General features: G+C 41.7%; 1 protein-coding gene across 7 annotated transcripts in view; it reads right to left on the reverse strand.

The window, feature by feature from the left end:
• ARHGEF26 (Rho guanine nucleotide exchange factor 26) overlaps positions 1-26,732 on the reverse strand; it is a 112,128-nt gene that overhangs the window by 9,852 nt on the left and 75,544 nt on the right. For 2 of the 7 annotated variants that reach the window (XM_036348804.1, XM_036348801.1), the window contains 5 exons: positions 25,473-25,547; positions 24,021-24,110; positions 19,647-19,801; positions 5,205-5,414; positions 831-956 (listed from right to left, as the gene is read on the reverse strand). In XM_036348804.1, coding sequence (XP_036204697.1) covers positions 831-956; positions 5,205-5,414; positions 19,647-19,801; positions 24,021-24,110; positions 25,473-25,547 — 656 coding nt within the window. Of the gene's footprint in view, positions 1-830; positions 957-5,204; positions 5,415-19,577; positions 19,848-24,020; positions 24,111-25,472; positions 25,548-26,732 lie in introns of those variants that run through there. The other 5 variants (XM_036348802.1, XM_036348803.1, XM_036348807.1 and 2 more) reach the window with 5 other exon arrangements.

A 26,732-nucleotide genomic window follows, 5' to 3' on the forward strand; every position in this document is an offset into this window, starting at 1 on the left:
AGAAGGATCTTTGATTACCATGTCAGGTGATTACATCTTATCGCTAAAAATAATGGGTGAAGAAAGTTTGTGCCCACCGCTGAGTATCTCCTGGCATCCCATCACGATGTACACTAGACCCAGATGCCATCCAAATTCCACTGGGGACAAAAGATGCCAGAACGCCACTTGCCTCGGCCCCTGGTCTGTGCCAGCAGCAGCTGTCTGGGCTTCATTTGAATGAAGGCAGACAAAGGGGGCTCTTCGGCTCCCACATTCCTCTGGAAAGGCCCAGAGGGAAAAGAGAGGACAGTAGTAAAACATTCTTCCTTTGTCCTTTCATAAAGGGTGAGCTTTTGTAATTTTCACAGACTCCTGTCTCATTAACAAGACAATGACTTAAGATCTTTAACAGGCAAACAGATATAGCAGTATGCATGGCCTAGATGTACATCCTAAAAAAAAATTTAATCAACTCCTTAATGAGCAAACGTTGTAAACACATGGAATTTAGAGAAAATTTGCTCCAGCACCAAAAAGAGAACCCTGAACAGAGACTGGGAGAGAGGCAGTATCTCCCTCCATGTGGCTACTACGCTGCCTTCCTTTGGATAAAGAAAAGCTAATTATATTCATTGTGGGTCAATTCCAAAAATATTTAGTGGGAGCTTGCTAGGTACAAAGTGAGACAAGGACAAAACCAGAGCTGGGTGTGGAATTTAGTCATAACGCCATGCAGAATGATTAGAGAGAAGATAGTTAGGTGGTTCAAAAGGTAAGTGGCATAGGGGGTGTTCTAGGAGGAGGGAGTGGAGTGGAAACACGCGGAAGGCTGCAGTAGACTTTAGTACAGGAAGGGCTGGCCGGTGATGGATCTGCGCAGACTGGGAGCATCAGAAGTGACACCAAGTCTCCAGACTGAGTAACTGAGTAAGCGGTGGGCAGGGGTGATGCCTGGCTTCAGACAGGTTGCATTTCTGAAGGGAAAGCGAAGAGGGAGGGTTAAACATGGACATAAAACTAAGAGATTCTTTGAGAAAGCATCTCCAAAAGGAGTTAGCCTCAGTCTGATGGTCAACCTTAAATGGCCTTGCGGTAAAGAAAGAAGACTGACTGGGTGTGGTAACTAGGCTAATGGATAATTTTGGATGGGACAGCCTCAGCAGGGAGGCAGAGGAAGCCATATAGAAGACGGTTAAGGGGTAACTCCGTATGAAGTACCAAAAATCCAAAGCATCACTGACCCCTCTCTTTCACGCAGTGCCACCCAACTCATCGTGAGTCAGTCCTGTTGTCTCTGTCTCCTAAATGTAATATTTCCTTCTCCCTTCATATACCATGGCCCAAGGCACCACCACCCCGAACCCCCTTGACCCCTCCAACATGGCCCGAGTTGCTCTCCCCATGGGAATTTCTACCTCCCCTCCAGTCTTCCAGGGATCCCCCAACCATGACTTATGAGGTTCCAGATTAGTGCTTCTCAAAATATCCGTGGTAAAGAAACGATCCTCACCACCCAATCCATTGTGAACCAAGTGTTTTCAGAAATCCAATAAAAATGAATTACTGTTAAAATAATTGCATGCTTTGATGCTGCAGAAATGTCAAAATACTATACATTTTAAACCCCTACCCTCATGCCAGGTTGGTAATGTTTGGAGATTAAAGTCCACAGAAGGCCCTGGAATAGCTCTGCTCCGAAATGCCCTGGCCTCCGCTGGCCTCTTAGCCACCCACCCGCTCCCTGGTTTATTCTTATTTACCTACATTCACTATGTTCAAGCCAAGTTTGACAACATCAAACTCGTTTCCTTAGGGGTTTTGCACTCGCCGTTTCCTTTGCCTACAACATTCTGGCTCTGCATTTTCCTATGGGTAACTTCTTGTCACTTAGGGCTCTCAGTTCAAATGTCACCTCAGAAAAGTCTTCCTCCACCATCTAACTTAGAGTACATGACCCAGCACTCAACATTCACTCTAAATTCCATCGCCTGGCTTTGCAGTCCTCACTGCATTTACATTGACTTTCAAGTGGATCAAGAAGAAATACTTTCCCACTGCCGCAGCTCATCATAGGCCATTTGCCCAAGCTGACTGGCCAAAGTTCACTGCCATCCAGTCACCCTCCTTGAGGGCGGGAAGAACGCAGAGGTAAGCTGCTCACATGAACAGAAGCCCAAAGGGCAGGGGTCTGGTCTCTACTGTTCACGCCTACATCCCAGCACTTAGAGTAGCTCTTGAAAGGATGTAGGTGCCCAATAAAAGTGCTGCATTAATGGGGGGAAATGAAGACTATGCTCTCAAGAAGTTCAGCTGGAATAGTAAAGAGAGATTTAGGGGCAGAATATAGGCAAGACAGAAAACAAAGGAGCCCAGTCACCGTGTGTGGCTCGGTGGCTGGGTGTCAACCTATGAACCAAGAGGTCATGATTAGGTTCACAGTCAGGGCACATGCCGGAGTTGCGGGCTCCATCCCCAGTAGGAGGCAGCCGATCAATGATTCCCTCTCATCACTGATGTTTCTATCTTTTTCTCCTTGTCCCCTTCTCTCTGAAATCTATAAAAATATATTTTAAAAAAAGCTAAGGAGAAAAATGAATTATTAAGAGTGGTACAGACAGCAAGCAGCCAGAATTCTGGGGGACAACATCACCACGAGCAGCCCTGAGAGGTGTCTTCGTAGAGCAGTGGTCAGCAGACTGCGGCTCACGAGCCACATGCGGCTCACGAGCAACATGCGGCTCTTTGGCCCCTTGAGTGTGGCTCTTCCACAAAACACCTACTTCTGCACATGGGCCACGAAGTTTCAGTCGCACTGTACGTGCGCGCCCACACGTGGTATTTTGTGGAAGAGCCACACTCAAGGGGCCAAAGAGCCGCATGAGGCTCGCAAGCCACAGTTTTCTCAGTGAGAAAACCAAAGGAAAAACTCTGCTACTAGGAATAATTCTGCATTGAGGCAAGTCAGGGTCTAGTCCCAGCTTTGGCAATAACTCACTTCCTGCAGGCAAATCACTTCACCTCTGTGAGTCTCGTTTTACTTTTAGGGGGAAAAGGGAGTTGGACTACGGACTTGTAATTAGGGTCATCACATATTTTATATGTCTAAACAAGATACTTTTGAGATTCCAAGTGGGTAGTATTCTTCAGTTGGCCAGAACAGACATAATATTGATCCTGGGGAATTGGCACTGTCACCTGACTTAGATGCCCCTTCAGCTCTGAGGTTCTCCCTTTCTCTGGAAACAGCTATGGGCCCCTTCTTCCTGTTCTAGAGCTGGCTCAGTGCCTGGCACAGCCCAGATGCTCACCAAGGGTGTGCCCCATTCCCTTCAGTGAGCTTTTCTGCATTCTTCATGTAATCAGAGCTATCGACCTGTTCTTCCTCAATGTCACTGTCATGATTGTTGAACTGTCTTTGTGCCAAACAGCTGCACCCCTCCTATAGCTAACTCTACATTTCATATTCCCCCAGGTGGCCTCTGCAAAGAACAGATTTTCAAAGAAGGTAAATATTTAGGGATGAACCCTATTCTTTTTCAAATTGAAGAATTAGTAGCCAAAGGATACATGTGACTTGCCTGGGTTCTACAATTACTCAAGGCCAGTGCGGTGGTGAAAACCTTCTTTTCTCAACTGGATTGCTAATGAACTATATTAACCATGTACAAAAGAGGCAAAACATGAAAAATGTATACACTCCTATACATTGTGCAAATCTTAGAAGCAAAGAAAACACGATATATAGGCCTAAACTTTGATTGCTCAAAACCAAGTAACCCAGAGATGACCTGCAATTTCCAATTATGGCATATACCAACTTACCAGATTTTTTTTTTAAATTCCTCACTCAAGGGTATGTTTATTGATTTGAGAGAGAGAGGAAGGGAGAAAAGGAGAAACATAGATGTGAGAGAGAAACATCGACTGGTTACCAGGGATTGAACCTGCAACCTAGGTATGTGCCCTGACCTGGAATCGAACCCCTCAACCTTTTGGTATACAGACGATGCTTCAACGAACGGAGCCACCAGGGTCAATTTGCTAGACTTTTAAACAGTCTACTGTTTTTAAAGGAAAGTGCATATGGCTGTAATATATTTTCCTTCAACACCACATCCGTGAGCTTAAAAGTCTTTGTCTAGTTATTTACTTTTGAACTGTAATTGAGTTCCTGGTGGGAGAGAGTGAAGGAGTCACTCCCTTTGTACCCAAGGAGACGTCTGCCCCATGCCCTTTCTGGAATGTTCTTTTCTATTAATTAAAGAACTACAAATATGAGTCATACGCATGAGTTTACTGGTGACATAACCAGATCTTCTGAGAATATTTCTGACTGAGGAAAGGAATATCCATTCAGCCCGGGGTACAATCAAAAGGCAGGTGGGGTGACTAATGCTACGGAATGTCCCAGGAAAGGATCTGGCCTCGGTGCAAAAAGAACTGCGCTCGTCGGTTTACTTCCTACTCTCCTCCAGGAATCTCAGAAACAGTGGTGGAGATGGCATACATTACAAAGGAGACAGCTGGGAAGAGCTCTGCTATGTTGGCAAGGCCTGGATAAAAAACAAACACTCCTTATAAACACAGAGGAAAGGGAGACACAAAGCAAAACCAACACACTTTCGCCATTACTAACTGCAAGTGATGAAAGGAAGTCTCCAGTTTCTGAGAATGCTCCAGAACATCTGGACACGCACTAACCTCCAAAGCATGTAAGACGTTTTTATCCTTCAAGTCTTTTTTTTTTAAATCTATTTTTATTAATTTTTTTACAGGGAGGAAGGGCGAGGGATAGTTGGAAACATCGATGAGAGAGAAACATCAATCAGCTGCCTCCTGCACACTCCCTACTGGGGATGTGCCCACAACCAAGGTACATGCCTTTGACTGGAATCGTACCTGGGACCCCTCAGTCCGCAGGCTGACACTCTATCCACTGAGCCAAACCGGTTAGGGCTACTTCAAGTCTTATAAAATCCAAAGCTCAGACATATTACACTCTCTGCTTAGGAGAGGGGTGCCCAAAGAAGGTCTTGCACTGTCTTTGAGCTGAAGAAACGCCTTCCTCAGCTTTGGGAAGGTGTCTCCTGCTGGTCCCCTGCACAGCCCAGCAATCACCACACCCACTCAAGTCCCCTCCCTATTTCTAGGAAGTCCCAGGGCCATGAGGCAGGGAAGACTGATACCAGCTGCTCTGAAACCCTCTCCCCACCCCTACTCACTGTGTCTCAGCCCCTAGCAGCATTTCCACTTTCTCATTCGCGTGGTTACTAAGGACGGTCAGAGTGAAGAGGTGACTGGCAGAGTTCTGTCTTGAATAAAGCATTGTGGAACTGTTCTTCCCTGGCGACGAAGTAAGCTCTTCATTGTCACAAGATTCCACCAATAGCTGATCTCTTAAGGAATAATCATTGACGTTGTAACTTTCTTCACTATAAGGAAAGGGGAAAAGAACATGTCAATAGTGGATGAGACTGTCACCTGTAATCCGGATGTCAAACAGGACTTTCATCACCACTGCCTGTCTCTCTTCTTCTAATAAAGCCCAACAATTCTTCAACCTACCAGTTTCTAAAAGCCATTGATGCTACCACCTTGCTCCCATCCTTAAACCCTTCATGTCTTCTGGTTCATGCTTGGATTTCTTGGTGGCTAGTTATAATCACCCCCTGCATACACCCTCATCTCCTTGAAAACCCCTACCCAGCTTAGCTACAGCTTTCCCTCTACTGTGACTATGTACCTTTGCAGTTGAACATGGGAGAGCTCAATAAATATCTGTTGAATAAATTGATAACTATGCAATACATTTAAGTATAGTCTAGGAACAATGTCAAAAGGCTTCCTTACTTAATAATAAACACAAATGTATGAACTCAGGGAAATTAAAAGAAAAGAAAAATTCCTATACTAGGAATTCCAGAACAAGCCATTTTCTCAAGATTTCTCAGAATTTCTTTTATTCAGTGCTGGACAGCTGCCTATCAACTACTCCCCTGTACTCTCCTTGAAAAGCTATTATCTTTTCTAAAATTTAGCGTGATACAGTGTTCCCTCAAAAGACAGCAAACACAGTTATTATATATCAAAGCGAAATACTGCCCTCTAACAAGTCTTTTGTTGCTAGGGTAATAATCTGTATTAACTGAAAGCTCACACGGCAAGATCACCCCCAAAGCTCTCCCGGAACTAACTGCCTATAGACGCACAAAGCCATACTCAGGATATACAACAGTACTGGTCATACCAAAATGAGGCTAATCAAAGCTCACAATTTTTATAAAAGGAGGAAAGAGATGATACACTTTACAAACAACTAAGATTGTGTGTTTAAAAGACCATGTTTACCAGAAACAAAGCAGTTTTTGGAAGAGCAGAAAAAGTTTATAATGTGTGTCCAGATATCTCAGACATGGATTTAACAGCCCAGGACTCAAGATAAAACAAACACACAAGCAAAAGCAAAACCTCAACAAGAGAAACAACAAGATGAGGAAGGCTTCCTGGTTATGGCCCTCTCTCTGCAACTCCTAGTTACTCTGGGTCCAACTCACAAGTTAAAAATACTGCCCCCGTTAGTCAAAGGCACTCGATTTCCAGTTAAAATAATTTGCTGCAGACAGAAAACTCCAACCACCCCAATGCCGTGTGCCTGCGTGTTTAGGTAGTGCCTTATACAATGACACTGAACAGATAGTCTTTTCATTTCCAAAGAAATAGGAGGCAAAGAAATGCACATGCTATAAAGCAGTCATTCAAGATGACTCACATTCCAAAAAGTCTTTAGCGTGAAGTGGTTTTACCTGTTGGGTAGTCCCCACTAGAAACCAAGACCAAGAGTTTACAGGAAACTAATGTAAACTAATACGAATAAACCACCTAAATCTTTTTATTTTTTTTTTTGTGTCTCTTAAGTTTTAGAGTGTCTAATTTCCCCAGTGTTTGCCCAAATACAAACAATAGTAGCTACTGTGTTTCATGGGTGCTTTGAATCTTTGTCTTTGAGGGTAATTAGAGACAGAAGAAGGAGATAAATTATAATAGAATGTTTTTAATTGTTCTCTTCAGCGATAAGAACTACAAGACCATTAAGAGCGAGGGTGACCGCTGACCCAGTGCATGCCTGTTGTTCTCTCAAATATCCAGATTGGGTGATGAGCTACGCCACTTTATTCATAGCTTTGAGAGTTCACCTCCAGGTGACAGTTGCTACACATCTGTGTCACTGAAGGGGCCTTATAAGGAACTATCCCACTGTTTTGACTTTTGAGTCCAAAATAGGAAGCAGGAAATGTTTGCCATTTTTTAAAAAAAAATTTGATTCAATAGCAATCATCCAATAACATCATTTTATCTAGACCTGTAAACTTCATCATCTCATAATAAATACCATTTACAACTTCACTACTCTTTTAATAAATTTAATATAAAAAGAACTTGCTTTCATTTAACAGTAGTAACTTCTTTATCCTTGTCAGCGATTATTCAAACCCAATAAAACAAATATGGAAAAGCATCTCACTCTTGCTAGCCCGGTCACTGCTCATGCTCCCTCACACACATGCACTTAATCTCCTAAAGGTTCAAAAGTAACTGCATTTCCCCTCTCCAGACCTGCTAAATACTGAACTGCCTCCTCCTCATGTCAGTCAGCACCCACTATTGCTCTCGTGCTGATACAGAGGATAACATATGTGCTAGACTACGTGCTTAAGCAGAAGGAAGGGGGGGGTGAGGGGACGGAATATAGCCAGAGGCAGCTATTTCCGACCCGATTCCCTCCTCTGCTTCCTCGCTCCTGTCCAGTAAGTAGAAAGCAGGCTAAGCTGGGCTGGGGAAGAAGCCCCTTTCCGGAGGGAAGCTGCTGCTAATGAGACTTCCCCATGTTTGTCTCCAGCGCTTAGCAAACATATGGTTTACATAGTCTCTGAAACAATTTGAACCACGAATTAGGAAGTTAAATTGCTCAGAAAAAGGCAAATGGAAAAACCACCTTCCCTCGCAGGGAGAAGTTTATATGTAGACTTCCTCTCATTGTCCTATACGTGCTCCAAGTTTACCAGCTGCTCATCAAGGCTGGCTGCTTTGTGCAAGCCGGGGCTCTATCAGGTGCAGCGATCAAGTCTATATAAGTCTGTTGCTCTGTGGCATAAACAATGATGGGTTTCCCGGTTAAACCCCGCTTCAAGTCCAGTAACCTTTGTTGACAACCCTTTCTTGTCTTTTTTTTTTTTTTTTTTTTTTAACAAGATAAAGAACTATCCATACAGAACAGGATATGGTGGTAAATACATACCCCAATTAGGCTTCCCTCGGGAAGGCCTTCTTTTGTTAAGCAGATCAGATAGTTTTCGGTTCTACTAAATTCCACCTAACAGCACGGGTTGAAAAGTGATATACCTCACAGTGAACAGTGGCTTTCTTAAACCGAGGATTATGGAGCACTTTTATTCTTCTGTCCCGTATACATTTCTATAAAGGCTAGAATGATCTATAACGGGGATATATTTATTACTTTTAAATTAGGACAACATTGAAAACTGCATAAACATGCATTTTAAAACACTAGAACTACATACACACACATATATATATATATACATATATACATACACATATATATACACACACACACACACACACACACATACACACACATACACACACACACACACACACACACACACACACACACAAAGGGAGTATAGGATGATAGCCCCAACCTCAGGACAGGAGTTACTCTGGGAAGAGGGAGGAGGGAGATGGAATAATGGTAAAGGGATTTCAGGTTTACCTGTGGTACTATACCAGGTTTTTGTTTAAAAAGCAGAGATCTGATAAATACGAAAAGAAGTTAGTATCTGTCAAATATAAATGATAGGTATGTTAGTATTTGACAATTTCCTGTTCGTTTGAAGTATTTCACAATTCAAGGTACAAATAAATTTAAAAATAACAAATGCATAGATGTGAAAGACTACCATCACTCCAGGTGTCTGTGGATGTCGATGGGTATAGCTTCAGCGACTATTGGACAATGGCATTGTTCCCCCGTACAAACAACTGATTATTTGCAAATGAAATTCAGTAAAATCGTTGGGTTAAAAAATAGGCTCTTCTATACATAAATGACACTCCGAAAATATAACAGAAGAAGCACCCTTATAATTGTCACAAGACACATAAAATATTTAGGATTAAACTTAACCAGTTCCTGCTATATAAAGACAGCCTTCAACTACTGTACTTCAGAAAACGGCCTGAAAAAATAAGATTGACATTATACAGGTATCAATTCTTCCTGATAAGAATGAGCCTTACGACATAGTAAAAACAGATTGTAAAGCTACTGTAATTCAAAGACTGGGACTGAGAATGAGCAAAACAGAACCGTGTGCTCACACCTGGGAATTTAGTACATGACATAGGTGGCATTTCAAATCTGGAGGAATTGATGGGTTAGTCAACAAATAATCAGGACATCTGGAGGAAATGTCTGGAAAATATAAAAGTTTGGATCCCAATCTCACTCCGTAAACCAAGATATTTCCTTGGACCCAGATTTGGGTCCATAAACGTCATAAAGAAGACGTGGGACAGAACAGGTTCCTCCTGTGGGGCTCGGACCCATCTGGGCCTGCCTTCGATCAAGGAGGTGCTTTCAGATATGCAAACACCTCAAGGGGAGTTTCCACCTTAACATGCATTAGCCAACATCGTAAGCACATAATCGGGATGACCGAGAATGGGAAATAGGTTAGTTGACCAAGACACAGCCAGGAATATGCAAGGAAAGATGGGAGTGGGGACATGAGGGAAGGGTAGACTGCAACCTCCTGCTATCAGCCCTAACTGTGACTTGTCTCACATTCCTTTGGCATTGTTCCGCAACTTTATTGTATAACCAAAATCTGACAGGTGAAAAGCAAACCAGTACCACCACCACTGCCAATTCTTCCTTTTATAAAACACCTAAACATGTAGTTTTAGTGTTTTAAAATACATGTTTATGCAGTTTTCAATGTTGTCCTAATTTAAAAGTAATAAATATATGCTCGTTATAGATCATTCTAGCCTTTATAGAAATGTATATGGGACAGAAGGGTAAAAGTGCTCCATAATCCTCGGTTTAAGAAAGCCACTACTCACGGTGAGGTGTATCGCTTTTCAACCCTTTAATAAAATTTAAAGGAAAAATGATATCAACAATTATCCAAAACAAAACACCGTTTTCTGCATACATAGCCAAGTAGTGACTTTAAAAATATATATTTTTTATTGATTTCAGAGAGGAAGGGAGAGGAGAAAAAGAGAAATATCAATGATGAGAGATGTTTCGGCTGCCTCCTGCACGCCCCACACTGGGATTGAGCCCACACCCCGGCATGTGCCCTGACTTGGAATCAAACCGGGATCTCCTGGTTCACGGGTTGACACTCAACCACTGATCCCTGCTGGCCAGCGGTAGTGATTATTTTTTACCCATTCAGCAGCTTCCTTTCCACAGGCTTTCTATCAAACATTCCCACGGCTTCCCTGTCATAAAAAAACTTTTACTTCAATCTGCTGGTGTTGAGACAAAGGTCCCTGCAGTGAGCAGCCTCCTACGTCTTCACTGTCTCAGCCCCTGGGCGTACATGCCAGTGAAATCGCCCCCCAAGGTCAGTTTGGCCCAACACCCACCGAATCCAATGACCTGGGTTTCACCACCATTCTTGACATCTACACTATCTGATGATGTTGAGCACCTGTGACCTCCTGAAATTCCATCTTCCTCTTCTGAGGCCTCTGTGACATTTCCAAGTCATCCTTCCTTGGGGTCATTCTCCAAGGTCCTCTCCTAGGCCCTCTGGCTTTTCTCTCGGGGATTTATAACAGCTCTGCCCTTCTCCCAGCGCACTGATTCAGGAAGCACATGGGGTTTTATAAGGATCAAAGGCCAGTCTTCCTACTTCCCTTCAAGGCATGTGTGATATTTCTTCCTCTGCGGAATCCAGCTTGTTTCTCTTCTCTAAAAACATGACTTCTAAATCCTCATATTTGATCTTGTGCTTAACGGGAATAAAAATACTCTAGTTCAACATTTCTGGGTTGGAGAATATTGGACTACACAAAAACTTATTTTGCGTTAACAGATAGAAACACTTTTTCGAATGACTGATGTTAATTTCAATTTTAAAGGGTGGTGTTTGATTACACAAACAAATTTTTGGTGGAAATAATATACAATGTTAAAGTAATAACTATAGCATAACAGTTAAGAGTACAGACTTGATTTGGAATGTCTGTAAAAATTCCACTTCTATCACTCACTCCGTAGTCTGATCCTCTCGGTTTGCAGTTTTCTCATCTGTAAAATGGGGATGATGATAATAATACCTATCTCTTTGGGTTGTTGTGAAGATTCTTTATCTTATTGCATGTAAAAATCTTGTAATCATGCCTGGCTCACAGCCAGTAAATGTTAGCTATTAAACTTGGAAAGGGTATAATTAGAGCTACCATAAATACTTCTGTTGAGAAATTAATAATTTGTCAAGTGCTCCAACCAGCAAAACAAGACAGGATATTTATCTAGAAGCTGATTTCAAGCAGCCTTACTTGCCTAGCTCCTCAAAATAATTCTGAAGACTAACAAACATGCCACATGCTTCCTGGTTCATTGTCAAGAAGATAACGAATGGTGGAGATGAGGATCACATTCATTGGTAAGATAAGGATCGGCTGTTATTCACTGTCACCAAAAAGGATGGCCAGTGGCCCACAACAGGACCAACAGAAGCGCCGACTCCTGTCACCACTGATCTTCAGGTTCCACAGCCTGGGACCTTCCCAGCTGCCCACGGGATGTCCCGAACCCACGGTCCTTGACAAAGAGCAGGTGGACAGGTATGAGGGGCTGCTGGCACCCCACAGAAGCGTTCTCCCTGGCATAACGAGAACTAAACTCTGAAGAGCAAGCAGGCAGCTTCTTCAATGGGTAACAAAGTTATTCCAAAGCACCACATTCCCATTTAAGTTTACTTCTACCGATTTCTTTGAATGAAAGGGGAAAATATACTGAATTTACTTTTTCAGCCACAAAAAAGGGATGAGGGATGTTGTGAGGGATTTTGCAGGAAAATCACTGCTACCAAAGTGTATACTATTCATATCAATTATGACAAAAATAAATCAATGGTTGTCCTTCACTCACTTGCCATCTGACATGAGTTCCTGATGAGGAGGAAGAGGCATGGATCTAAATGCATTTGTTCCTAAGGCCGTATTTCAGAGGCCACACATCCAGGCCTGTCCCCCAGAGTACACTACAACCTTCAGAGGTAGCAATGGCTACAGGCTTCAAACCATTTTTTAACCAATCAAATAATTTAATCTTTAGCATAAGAAACACAATACTAGGAATAATGACACCCAGCATGTATCAGTCACTTGGCAGAGACTATTCACTAGGTTAAAATTTTATGTGCATTATCTCATTTAATTCTCAAGGAAATTTCATGAAGGAGATGAATTATTACACCCATTTTACAGATGAGAATACTGAGCCTCTGAGAGACTGAGAGTAGCATGCCCAAGGTCACATGGCCAGGACTGGAGCCCAGTTCTGTCTGATTCCAGACACTGATATTGTGCTTCTAGGTCACGGCAGCTTTCAAGATTGAATGGCAACTTCAATTCTTCTTACAGATTAAAGGACACAATACCCGTATACTCATCACATAGAGGAATCAAGGGTATGTGAGGAGGCCAGAGAAAAAGAGGGAGAGGGAAAAGGAAATGGGGTTCTCACTTCTTCCCCACCCCATCTCAGCATCTTAAATTTAGAAACCAGTATCACATGATCAGAAGCAGCCAAGTGTTATGTTGCAGGAATAAAAGCACTTTGAGTCGGTCTTACTGCCTTTCTTGATCCAAGATACTCTTAAAGTTAATTTCCTGAGGAAGGAGTTTATTCTGCAGAGGAAGAGAGACAGTGTGAGGTGACTCCAGCTTTCTATAATGGGAAAGGCTTCAAGTGGAAAAACTCAAAGTGGGGCTGAACCAGGGAGCGTGCACAGCTTCCAGCCATGGGGGCATTCAAACTACTTGGGAAAATGCAAGTGGTAACTTAAACCCCTGAACTTGTGATAATGATCTTGTTATACCCTATTAGAGAAAACCCTTTTGTTTAACCCCGAAGAATTTGTAATGTGCCAAAAAGTTCAAGTTATGTCAATACACACAGTATTTATGGAACAGGAACCAGGAAGTGGGAACCTACTATCTTCAATGTCTGCAGGAAGGAAACACAATGAAAAGGAAACTCTTCCTTACATCCCGGCTAAAGGCAGAGGAAAGCTCACAAATGCAATCTGGTGCTGGTTCTGGTTTCCTCCTACCACCTGTGCCACTATAAAACACTCATGGAACACAAACTTGCTTTGGAAAAAGTGTCTATCAAAACAGACAAAAAAAAGGTGCGAGCCCTAGCCGGTTTGGCTCAGTGGATAGAGCATCGGCCTGTGGACTGAAGGGTCCCAGGTTCGATTCCGGCCAAGGGCACCTGCCCGGGTTGTGGGCTCGAATCCCCAGTAGAGGGCGTGCAGGAGGCAGATGATCAATGATTCTCTCTCATCATTGATGTTTCTATCTCTCTCCCTCTCCCTTCCTCTCTAAAATCAATAAAGAAATGCATTTTTTTAAAAAAAGGTGCGAGTTTCTACGATGTTTTCCCCAATGACATTATAGTAAAGGGAACAGTGAAAATATTCTACAAAAATGAAGTCAAGAAGTAATGAACATAGCCCAGCCAGTGTGGCTCAGTGGTTGAGCATCGACCTATGAACCAGGAGGTCACAGCTCAATTCCCAGTCTGGGCACATACCCAGGTTGCAGGCTCGATCCCCAGTAAGGGGCGTACAGGAGGCAACTGATCAATGATTCTCTCTCATCATTGATGCTTCTATCTGTCTCTCCCTTCCTCTCTGAAATCAATAAAAAATATTTTTTTAAAGAAGTAATGAACAAAGAAATGTAGAGAGGAAGCTCTAAACTCAGACACATGAGAATCCTGGCTTTGCAGAGAGACCTTGACAAAGATGCTGTGTCTCTGCCTCGGTATTCTCCCCTGTAAAAGGAAAAGAACGTGAGGCTGCAGTGAAAACTCAGTGTTGCCTATGCACTCTGCGCTCAGTGACTGGCATACTGCACATGCTTAATAACACGGGTTCTTATCATCATTATTACAATTACCATTACTCCTCATGTAACTACAGGTAACATCACAAAACATCATGGCTAAATCATTTATGGTAGAGAACTCAGGACAAGAAAACAAACCCGGAAATAATTACCTTTACTGTTACAGGTAACAAGAACAGACTAGAGTTCAGCATTCTTTTGGTGTTGTGCCCCAACACCCAGACCACACCCACCTATCTGCTCCAGATGTGCTGAAGGGCACATCTGGGCTGGCGGCAGGGAAAAGGTACTCCACAAAGACACATGAATCCCAGCTGGAAGACTACCACCAGCCAAAAGGAAGCGGGTCCTAAATCTCCAATCACTTCTGTCTCCCTGGAAATCAATACTCCCCAACCCCATCTATCCTAAAGGCACAGCGCTGGTTCTTTCAAAGAGCCTCCCATTTCCCAAACTACTCAAATGTAATTGGTGTTCTGCGGAGAAGAGCTTTTCCCAGCTGTGGCTGGAACTGTTATCTAATCAGCTGCCAGCCTCCCCTGCTTCTTGTCCATCAACTCCCAGCGTGCCAGCCCCAGGGGATGCATCGTGGCTGATCCAAAACAGTCATGATTCTCCTGCTCCCCTTTATCATGTGCTGGCTCTCCCTGCCTCCCTTATAACAAGTCCTGGGACCCAAAACCAACCCATGCGATTCCCGGAGTCTTCTGAGGACTGTCTGGGAAAGTTTTTCCTGGGCTGAAAAATAAGAAAAGCCACCTGCACAGAGCCCTGAGTCAGCCTGATTTTCACCCTCGCCTCCCTCCTATGGCCGAATGAAATCACGATTCCTGCAGGAGCTCTCGCAACCTTGAGGACACATGAGCAGAGGACAGAGCAGCTGAAGGATGGAAACGGGCTGCGTTACACGTGACCACCAGGCCCGGACTGACCACCCTCAGGCTTCATGTCTGGAGAGAGAGGTAAATACCTTTAGTGTCTGAGCCACTGTTATTTGGGAATTCTGTTACACGCAGCCAAAAGCTTTCTAAGTGGTCTAATAGTGAATCTCCCAAAGAAGAATGAAGTTTTCCAAACTCACCCAACTTCTTATTGTGTGTATGTATGTGCGCGCGCACGCGCACACACACACATGTGATAGTTCAACATTTTTATTGGTTAACCCTTTCAATGAGTATACTTTTACTTGCAGCTCAAAATATTAGTTGTACAAATATTTGGTATATTACAGTAATACAAAATAAAGCAAACAAACAACAACAAAAAACTTCCTCTATAGAGCACCGTTTTGCAAATACAGTCTTAACAATCTGGTTGTATTCCATAGGTAAAACTCTAGAGGAGATAAAGCCACGTGATAAACCAAGCTCCAGGTTGTTTTTGCAAAAATTAATTTAAAATTTCACTTAAAAATGAATATATAATGGAGCAGAATACAAGAACCACATGTCTTTTAAAAATAAAAGAAATTTCAGCCTGGCTGGTATGGCTCAGTGGTTGAGCATCGACCTATGAATGAGGAGGTCATGGTTCGATTCCCAGTCAGGGCACATGCCTGGGTTGGGGGATCGATTCCCAATGGGGTGCATATGGGAAGCAGCCGATTGGTGATTCTCTCTTGTCATTGATGTTTCTACCTCTCCCTCTCCCCTCCTCTCTGAAATCAGTAAGAATATATTTTAAAAAAAGATTACTGCTATGTCAGGTCTGGTCGATTTTCACACTTTCACTAACTACACTAAAGGCAACACTGGTGGACAGCCTGACATCACTCTAGGGCAGTGGTCGGCAAACCGACCTCTTGAGTGTGGCTCTTCCACAAAATGCCACGTGCGGGCGGGTGCGCATGTACAAGTAGCGTTGTGGAGTGAAAGATGTAGTGTCGAGGACTGAGAAAGGTATGTTGAGATGGTTTGGACACAGAGAGAGGATGAACGAAAGCAGATAGACGAAACAAGTATACAAGACGAGTGTGGATGGGAGAGTTGGAAGGGGTCGACCTCAGAGAACATACCTCAATCTGATTGAGGACGTTTTTAGCAAAGGCCAGCTTAGGAGTACCCTAATTAAGTTAATAACAATGTACCTACCTATATAGTTTAAGTTTAAAAAATTTGGCTCTCAAAAGAAATTTCAATCGTTGTACTGTTGATATTTGGCTCTGTTGACTAACAAGTTTGCCGACCACTGGGCTAGGGCAGTGGTTCTCACCTGGAGGCAATCCGCCCCCCCAGGAACATACAACAATGTCTGGAGATATTCTGGGCTGTCACGCCTGGAAGGAAAGTGCTGCTACACACAGAGGGTAGACAGCAGGAAGCTGCTGTAACACCCCACAGAGCACAGGGCAGTCCCCCAACACAGAGCCCTCAGGTCTCTGTTCTGCTGGGTTGGAAATTCTACTCCCAAAGTTCCCAGGTAATCTGCGATGAAAGCTGCAAGGGCCAAAAGTTTCACTTTCTCATCCAAACAAACTGATCCTTTTGAAATGCGGTGCAAGAGACTATTCCTGTAGTGACTCACAAACAGCCCAGAGCAAATAGAAATTTTAAACTTCCTTTTAATATTCTTAAAAAAAAAAAAAAAAGAGAAAATTCCTGTCCTAGAAGACAGCCCGTGGTCATGGACCGCTCTGCAAGCACTAGCAGTAATATGGTCTCTGCACCACCGAGGTGGCCACACACCCCAGCCATCTGCTCAGCAGAAGCCATCTGCCAGGCGGGGAGGAGGAGGAAGAGTGGCTCTCCTCCCCAGCTCTCTCTGCCGGGAGCCTGGGAGCCTCCCTGAAGCTGAAACCACTGGAGACCCAGCAGCTGAGCTCCTGACTGAACCCTGGAATTATAATGAGGCAGGGATGGTGGAAAGGCCTGCAGAGCTGGCACAGGTAGCTCTCCTTATCTGCACCTCGTGGCCAAGCCTACACTATCCCCCTGGTCCAAACTCGTCCTATCTCCTTCGCTGCTGCCTCTGGCATGCGGAGCATTTGCAGTTGCCTCCTTGAAGCTGCAGAGTAAATAGGGCTGTGCATACTGCACATTTTTAACCAAGCCTGTTTATCGAGCCCCTGTTCTGCTTGTCACTCTCACCACCTATTCAGGTCATAAACAACTTGAGCCTCCCAATGCCATTCTCTGGGTCAAGGGCACCTTAGAAATATGAAGAGCTCATTGCAAGGGTAAGGAAATCTAGTTTCGGGAAAGGCAAAGTGAGCCACTCCCGTTGCCCTCTCCACTGGAACTGTATGTTTTGCTCTTCCTTTGACAACACTACAATCTCAAACATACTCGAGCAAATAGATGTGGGAGAGCTAGGAAAGCAACATTAAATGCAATGGCAAAACCTCCTGTGGAGAGAGGCATATGCTGCATACACCTTAATTCCAACTTTCAAAAGTCTGTATTTATTGGGTAGCTGTATGCAAGTTCAAGAATAAAAGTTGTACTATACTGGCTTAAAAACCCTTAATGGTTTCATCAAGTCACCAGAGACATCATAATCAAGACTACTACATTATATTTAAAATTGGTTTGGTATACTTTATCATTAAAATAAAAAGTTTAGGTAAAGCTTTTGGTCCCTTGAGACAGAACAAATATTTCAACAGCTGGAAGATGTTAAAAGTCAAGAGTTCGGGCATGTGAAGAGTCATCTATATAATTACTCTTCCCTAAAAACAAAACATCTCGACGGACGCCAAAAAAACATGCTATCTCATAGGAAACCAACAAAACATAAGAACACAAATTATAATGTTGCTCCAATCTTTTATTTATAAACTTTACTTAGCTACTAGAACTATTTAAACTGCCCCAAGGTACGATAAATCATTTCTTCTTAAAGATACGGGAACACTATTTTCCTAAGTAAGAAAAATAATCATCAGCATCTTTATATATTTATCATAGATGTATTATGGCTTTTCAGGGTAGACCATTCAAAGTTTTCATTTCAGCTAGATTTCCAAGCAGCTAAAAGCATTCATAACACAGTCTGATTATAAGGAACAAAAAGCAAAACTCAACCTCTCTTTCTTTCTTTTTTTTTTTCAAACTTATTTTTTTATTGAATTTATTGGGGTGACACTGGTTATTAAAATTGTATAGGTATCAGGCATACAATTCTACAATACATACCTGTACATTATATTGTGAGTTCACTACCCCAAGTCTTCTTTCACCACCATTTATTTCCCCTATACCTTCTTCTGCCTCCCCCACCCTATTTTTTCTCTGGTAATCATCATACTGCTATCTGTGTCCATGAGTCTTTTTTTTTTCTTCACTTAATCCCTTCACCCTTCTCACCCAGCCCCCAATCTCCTTTGTCTGACAGCTGTCAGTCTGTTCTCTATATCCATGAGTCTGTCTCTACTTTGTTAGTTTATTTTGTACATTAGACTCTGCATATAGGTGAAATGGTATGGTACTTGTCTTTCTCTGCATGGTCAGTTTCACTTAGCATAATGCTCTTCAGGGCAGTTTGAATATTTCAGCTAAAATGTCAGCTATTCAGACGTAGGATTTAAATAAATATTTCTGACAAATGTGAACATTTATTTTACATATTCCTAGAAGCCTGTTTCCATGATTCTCTTCACCTTGTCTAAACTGTACCCCATGAACCACCCCTACTTCTATTCTATGCCAACAATTCTGCCCACTTGCTTGCCTTCATATGTGGAAATAACACACCACAAATTTATGGTTTTTTAAGTTCACATTCTGGAAACGATGGAATGTTTATGAAGGACCAGCAGGAAAATATTTTACAATCCTACATACCCTGAGTATAGTTAATGAAGAATGTTTCCGCCAATTCTTTGCGGGAAGAGCTAAGGAGAGTGAGTGAGTGTATGCATGTGGGTATGTGTGTGTAGTGGGGACAGATAGAACAAATACTGTAAAAAAAGAAAAAAAAGAATCCTTTCTGGTTATCTCCCCAGAGCAGGATATGAACACACAACCAGAAGTCTGAAGTCAGAGGCATAAACACGCTGCCAACAGACGATTTACTTTCTATTCCCTTAAGGAGAGAGTATTAGAGTCTCGCCAGCATCTTCCCAGTCACGGGGAAACGTTTTAGACCAACAATCATTACGAGCAGTGGATTTTAGATTAAGGTACAAGAAGCACTAGACTTGCACTCTAGCTCCGTATCCACCAGAGGAAAGGCTCTATGGAGAAGAAATCTGAAAAATGCTCATTGGGCATAATAAGAGTGTTGCCTCCCCACAGATATGAGAACTCAAAGATACAAATGAATCAAATGCTTACAACAGTGGCTCTGCACACCGCAAAAGACTCAAGTCTTAACTGAACAGGTAATTTAAAGAAAAGGAAGCACAGACGCTCCTGTGAGTCCACGTGTAAAAACTATACACCTCACATCTCAAGCTTTGAAAGGACGATCACCTTCAACAAGCATCTGAGTTGCGGATCTTGGAACCCGGATACACAGCAAGCGACACAAAGGCTGCTTACCTCTTCTTCTTGGTGATGATGAGCACGTCGTTAAAAAGAAAGAAGTAGACTTGCTGTTTGGACGTCCTTTTTGAGAAAAGCACCGTGTCCTCCACATAGGCTGTCAGCTCGCCTCTCTTCACCAGCCACCGCGAAGAGGAGACCAGAGGGAAAGGCTACAAACAGAGAAGAACTCAGCACCAAGGCCAAAGGAGAGAGCGTCTAAGAGGACGGAGATTAAAACATAAAGCTTACATGCAAACACAGTATGCACATATGGCATGCATAATTCTTTCATAGACACATTATAACAAAATATAATAACTAGAGAAGTACAGTAATTCTCCCGTAGAAAGTGAGCAACAATTTATTTTCCAATATAAAAACAATTAACTTGCCTACACGTAACTAAAACTCAATGAGAAAATGTTATTGGGTCAACCAGAAAGGATTATATTGCCCTTCCATTAACTCTCAGCTGAAAAAAGAAGATCAAGAAAGGAGTCACTGAACACTGAAAGGCCTCAAAATGAAATCTGTAAGTATCAACTGCAGTTACTTTAAATATAAATATCACAAACCAGAATCTAAACATACAGGAAAATGGAGATAACTGTAGCTAACAAGAGCCCAATATAAAAGCCTGCATTCCTTTATGAACTGAGTAGACTTTATTCAAAAGGAAAAAAAAAAAAATCCTCTTAAATGTATGATTTGTCAGCCGATTATTTACTTAGCCATCTTCTGAAGAACACCTGTTCTTAAATGTATGGTAGTTTTCCCCATGGAAGTTCATCCCTGAAAGCAACATGCCATTTTTCTGGCTGGGGAAAATGAGGTTTTCCCAAAATAATCCATCTTAATCTCATAGAAAAGGCTGGATACAAGAAATTACATAGTTTTTAAAAAATTCAGTTTCCAGTTTCCGACTGGAAAACTCTCAAAACCACGGGATAATCCTTACCCTTGAGAGCTCTTTTTTTTTTTTTTTTTAAGTTACCAGAAATGCTTACTGTCAAAAATTTGATTTAAAAAACTGCATCCATAAAATAAGCAGAAGTTCTTAGACACACAAAACATAACTGTAGTAGCTTAGTGCACCCAAATGTCATCCTTTTCAGGGAATAATGATTAAAAATAGCTAAAGGAAATTGAGGCTATTAGGGAGGAAATAAGAAAGCTAAGAGGATTTCTTTTTTCTTTTCTTTATTTATTTTTTTTACTTTATAAAGAACTTTTATAAGCAGGTTGCTCATCAGTTATGTACTGTTTTCCTGAAGATTTAAAAAGGAAGAGGAAACATTATGGCTGACCTCAAACTTTCCAAACTTGCCATTAAGGGAGTTCATAGTTTCCAGACCCAAATCTCAAATCAGACAATTATCCAACAGGAATGGCTGAAACTTAAAAGACAGACAGACAAAGATGGCTGAGACCACTCTGGGGAACCCCACCAGCACACAAGAGGTCACCGCAAAGAACTGGGTGTCAGGTTTGGTCCTGCTGAAGGTATGGAATTACTGGGGACACAGTGCTATCTTGCTGTTGCATGTAACGCTACAGTATGAACCAAGGACAGTTTTAAGGTTAAGTTCTTCGTTTAGGGGCGGGGGAAAGAAAGTTTTTAAAACTAGTTTGTTGTTTTTAAAATACATTGACTTTTTTAGGCTCCTCATATTCCACTAGGCAAAAATCACTATCTAAGGAATATCTAAAATGGGCAGTGGCTTTCAATATGTCTATGCCTCTTTTGAAAACAAAAATCCGATATTATAAATTTTTTTTTTGTTTCAGAATTTATTAGAAGATGAAACTCATTCTTTGAAAAAAAAAGAAGAAAAAGGAACTATGAAAATGTCCAAGAGAAAAGAATCTGAAGAACCCAAAATGGGCATAAGTGAATTCCTGGAATTAAGAAACTCTAAGACTAAAATTCAGGTGTCAATAAAAAACTAGAAAAAAAGTTCATGAATAAAAATATATCCCTAAAGGTACTGATATAAGTCCTATGGAGAAAAGACTTTTCATCCTTTTTTGTGTTATTTGGCATCCTAGAAAACTAGCCTCAGTATAAAATTGAACTAATTTTATGAGCCAGCAAGGCAAGAAAGAACTGCTGAAGAGTAAATATATATTTTTATGAATTGAGAGAAAAATGATCATTTAACCATTTAAAGGTATACATATAATTCAGTGGCTTTCAGTACATTCACAATGTTGTGCAATGATCAGCACTACATAATCCCAGAACATTTTCAATACCCTAAAAAGAAACCCCGTATGCCTTGAGTCACTCTCCATTTTGCCCTTCCCCAAGGCCCCGGCAACCGTGATTCTACTTTAACTCCATGGATTTGCTTATTCTGGACATTTCATAGAAAAGGAATTACACAATATGTGACCTTTGGAGTCTGCTTGCTTTCATTTAACATAATGTCTTCAAGGTTCATCCATGTTGTGGCATGTATCAGGACTTTTTTCTTTTTTACGGCTGAATACTATTTCATTGTATGAATATACCACAATTTGTTTATCGCCTCACCAATTTTGTTGATGGACATCTGGGTTGTTTCCACGTTTTTGGCTATAATGAATAATGCTACCATGACCATTTGTTTTTATATGAACAACTGTCTTCAGTTCTCTTGGGTATGTACCTAGGAGTGAAATTGCTGGGTCATGTAGTCATTCTGTTTAACTTTTTGAGGAAATATCAAACTATCTTCTACAGTCCAAAGACTTCTTAATGCCTTGGAGTTTTTCATGTTGGGTTACGTCTTGGATTTGGAGTAGGAAGCCTTACCTGATACAAGCTCCCCATCCCTCCATCCCTCACTCCTAGAGCTGACCATTATCCTTTCCATTTCCAGTCTCCCATCTACTGTGACAGCTGCAGGCTTTGCTACTAACTTTTTTGCATTTCTGTAATTTTCTGTGAGACTGTAAGCTTCCCAAGCACAGGGATTACATTTTTGTTCTTCCTACTGCTTTCCACAAATAAGGTGCTTGTTAAACTCATGAACTCAATTGATGTTAATCACTTACTTTTAGGGACCCCTGGGGTAAGCTTTTTTCAATTACATATTAATTTTGCATTCTAGAAAAATAAAGTTTAAAGATATTTTAAATCAATTGATTTTCAGCGAGGAAGAAAAAAGAAATATGGTTAGGGAAGGAATTTACCATCTTTAAAAAGACAAATGGTTAGGGGTTTGCCATCTTTAAAAAGAAGATTTTAAAAAAAGAAACAAAAAACAACCCGGGCCACAGGGCTCAGTGGTTACGCGTTGAACCATGAGGTCACAGTTCAATTCCTGCTCAAGGCACAAGCCCAGGTTACGGGCTTGATCCCCAGTGTGGGGCATGCAGGAGGCAGCTGATTAATGATTCCCTTTCCCTCTCCCTTCCTCTCTGAAATCAATAAAAATATATTTAAAAAATTAAATATAAATTTTAAAAAAGGCCTGTCATTTTAAGTTGCTTAACACAATTTACATGTAATAAAACAAAACAGAACGCCAATCCTGATCATTCACATCCATTGAGAACTCAACTTTAAACCAAAGGACGGAGCGTGGCCAAGATTTACAACCATTAACTGTCATTTTCTTCCTTTTTCATCTTGTCATCTGCCCCTGAGCAGTGCCAGACAAGCAGTAACGGGCAGCACATCGTCAATAAAGAATTATGGGAGAAAAACAAATTTGCAAAGAACAATCCACCAACAATCTGTTTCTGCAAACTGGACAAGGAGTGTCCTTATCTGATTTGGGAGCACACCACGGTCCAGCTCCTGGGAGACGACACCACTGTTTTGTAGGACACTTTGAGAATCTGAAAGAAAGCTCCTTTCCATACTAAAGTTCTATTCGCTTTTAACAATGTATTTTTATTCATTTCAGAGAGGAAGGGAGAGGGAGAAAGAGATAGAAAGATGAATCTTGAGAGAGAATCATTGACCCACTGCCTCCTTGCATGCTCCCCACTGGGGATCAAGCCCACAACGCAGGCACTGTGCCCCAACCAGAAACCGAACCATAACCTCCTGGTTCATAGGTCGATGCTCAACCACTGACCCACACCAGCCGGGCAAGTTCTATTATTTTTAACTACCTTTTTCCCGAGTTTGCTGGCTTCCTGGGGGGGAAAAAAAAATGTTCTCGTCAGATAATACCTAACTGTGGTTTATGGGAAGGTCGCTTTATCCGGCATAAGCAGAATAGAATCTCCCTCAGCATCTGCTATTCTCTTTACCAGCCTCTCTCTAATCAATGGATGGTCCTTCTTTGAAAAATAAAATCCTACCCACTTCTGTTGCCCTCGACTGTCTTCATGTTTACAGAAGACTTAAGCAAGAGCAGTAATAAATCTGTTTATGAAGAAGTGCGGAAATACCTTAATTTTAAATTCCAGCTGGGAGTTAATTGTGTACATCATTTCTGTCCTTTCCATCTTCCGGGCTCCTTCGTTGCACAGTCGAACCAACTGGGAACACAGAAACATAAGGAGGGTTGAGGGATCCAGGAGAGAAACCCCACTTTCAAAAGCAGATCTCTCGCAGGAAGTAATTAGCACTGGGGAAGCTCCACAGACTCCTCTCTGACGGTTGAAGAATTCACTTTTCCACAGTTAAGACACTGTCCTCAGTGAGAAGTGGGGTCATTAGGAAGTGAAGACAGGAGGGGAAAGTCTCCTAAAAATTTCTAGGAACACATGTCCTTCATGAGTTATTACATCACACCCTCCACACCCGGGTTGCTCCCACAGACCCAGTCCCTAGTCCCTGAGCAGTCTGCTCCTTTCCTCCGTCCCTCCTGCTTGCCTCAACCCAAACCCTCACCCAGCCTCAGGGCACGCTGCACCTTTCTCCTCATTGCCAAGTCAAAGCAGCTGGAGGCAGATTACCAAGGTCAAAGGCAAATTCTAAGCAGAGTGGTACTGCAAAGCATAGGACTAGTAAAGGGAAGCCTTCATCTAGGGCAGTGGTTCTCAACCTTCCTAATGCCGCGACCCTTTAATACAGTTCCTCATGTTGTGGTGACCCCCAATTTCATTGTTACAAATTGAACATAATTAAAGCATAGTGATTAATCACAAAAACAATATGTAATTATATGTTTTCCGATGGCCTTAGGTGACCCTTATGAAAGGGTTGTTCGACCCCCAAAGGGGTCACAACCCACAGGTTGAGAAGCACTGATCTAGGGGGAACCTGATGGTCAGTGACTCTTCAAGGATGGCCAGGCTCAGGGGCATTCACTGTAATTAGAAATAATGAATGATCTACAACTGAATGCATTCAGTCCTTTAGTGATGGCCTGGGACACTGTGATTTATAATAAGAAACATATAGTTGGTCTTTGTCCATAGTTCCCAGAACAGAGCATCTAAAACCCTTGTAATTTCCTATATAGGAGCCATTAGGGGCATCTTTTAGTCATAATACGATATTCATTTATAACAAGTCCCTTTAAACAACACCTTAATTTATGTTAATGAGGTAACTTTAAAAAAGCCGATAACCATCACCGTAGTTTCAAGGGCTGGTATGCCTGGCACAGTAGTTGACATGCAATAAATACTTATTTAATGGGGAAATAAATAAACAGCTACTCAGACACCACAAAAAAAAATGAGACATCTATAGGCCCTTAAAACAAGACTGTCTGACACGGTAAAAATGCACATTTCATCTGAGTGTAGCAAACATCGTTTTGTTTTTCAGCTAGCTAAAGAATGCTGTGCAAATGACTAGGAGAATCTACCAGTTTCCAGCATCAAACCCAGACACATTCTCTTCCAAGTGATCTGAGGGCTTTACTGTCTAAGGAGCTACCCAACAGTTACCTTGCTTACTTCCTTCAAGGCCCTTTTACAGACTTCATACTTCGGAGAGTCCTTCGGTGTTTTTTGACAGATAGTCTGTAATAAAGTAAAAGAAGAAAAAAATTAACTGACTGATTTTATTAAGTACAATAAAACCAATGCCCAAACATACCCTCTTGCTCATAGCAAACTTCACAATGCTGAACACAATATTATGGATGGGTATGATGATGACATTAAAATCCAATGAAAAAACTATGAAATAGTCTTTACACACACAGAATCCAAGAAATAGTTAAATAAGAGGATAGACTTCAGAGGTGGATGAACCCTATTTCAAATCTGAACTCTGACCCTTATTAGCTATTTGATCTTGGGTAAGTCTTCTGTCTCTCTAAGCCTCAGCTTCTTCATCTATAAATTCAGGATAATGCCAGCTATGTCACCAGATGGCTGCAAGGACTAAATGATAATACATGTAAAGTGCTTTATGAGCGCCTGGCATAGAGTAGGCCATCCATAAATAATAAAATAACTTTAATTGTTATCATCATAATCGTCATTAGAGGTGAACTAATTTTGTATATAACACAACTGAACAAAAATATCAAGGAAAAAAGGCTGCTAAATTTTCTCTTGATCTATTTATACTGCAATTTTTGAGATAGTAAAACTGAGCTCACAGAAGGTGAATTCAAGGTAAACCAAATTACACATAACTTTTGAAACTATACCCAATTCAAAACCAACAAAACTATTTTAAGTGTTAAAACTGTTCATCTCAATTAAGTTTAAATAATTTCAAAACAAGTTTAAATCTCCAAATGAAGTAACACTGAAGAGATCATGTCTGAAGTCCAGACTCTCTCACAAACCAGATTAGGGCAGTGGGCATTAGGTGAAGGTGGAAGGTACTTAGATCTAGCAAACCCCTGGTCCCGACAATGGGGGTAAGTACCAGGCCGACTACATACCTGAGGTCGGGTGTCAGGATTGTTACATGTGATGTGTCAGAAGAAACACAGACAGTGCCAACTGTGGGTTTATAGTCATGGTTCTCAAACGCTTTTGACTATGACCCACTGTAGGAAATACATTTAACACCGTGACCAGTACACAAGCAAACAAAAATGAAACAAGGCTTTTTTTTAATGAAATAATACTTAACCCCATTATGGACCATATCCATGTCATGTAGAGTATGTTCTAATTCTTTTTAAAACAGTGCTCATTTTTCAAAAGTCGGTTTTGTGGCAGACTAAGGGGTATGAAAATGGTTTG

Source organism: Myotis myotis, unplaced genomic scaffold (genome assembly GCF_014108235.1).
Source record: "Myotis myotis isolate mMyoMyo1 unplaced genomic scaffold, mMyoMyo1.p scaffold_m19_p_2, whole genome shotgun sequence".
In the NCBI taxonomy this organism is placed as follows: domain Eukaryota; kingdom Metazoa; phylum Chordata; class Mammalia; order Chiroptera; family Vespertilionidae; genus Myotis; species Myotis myotis.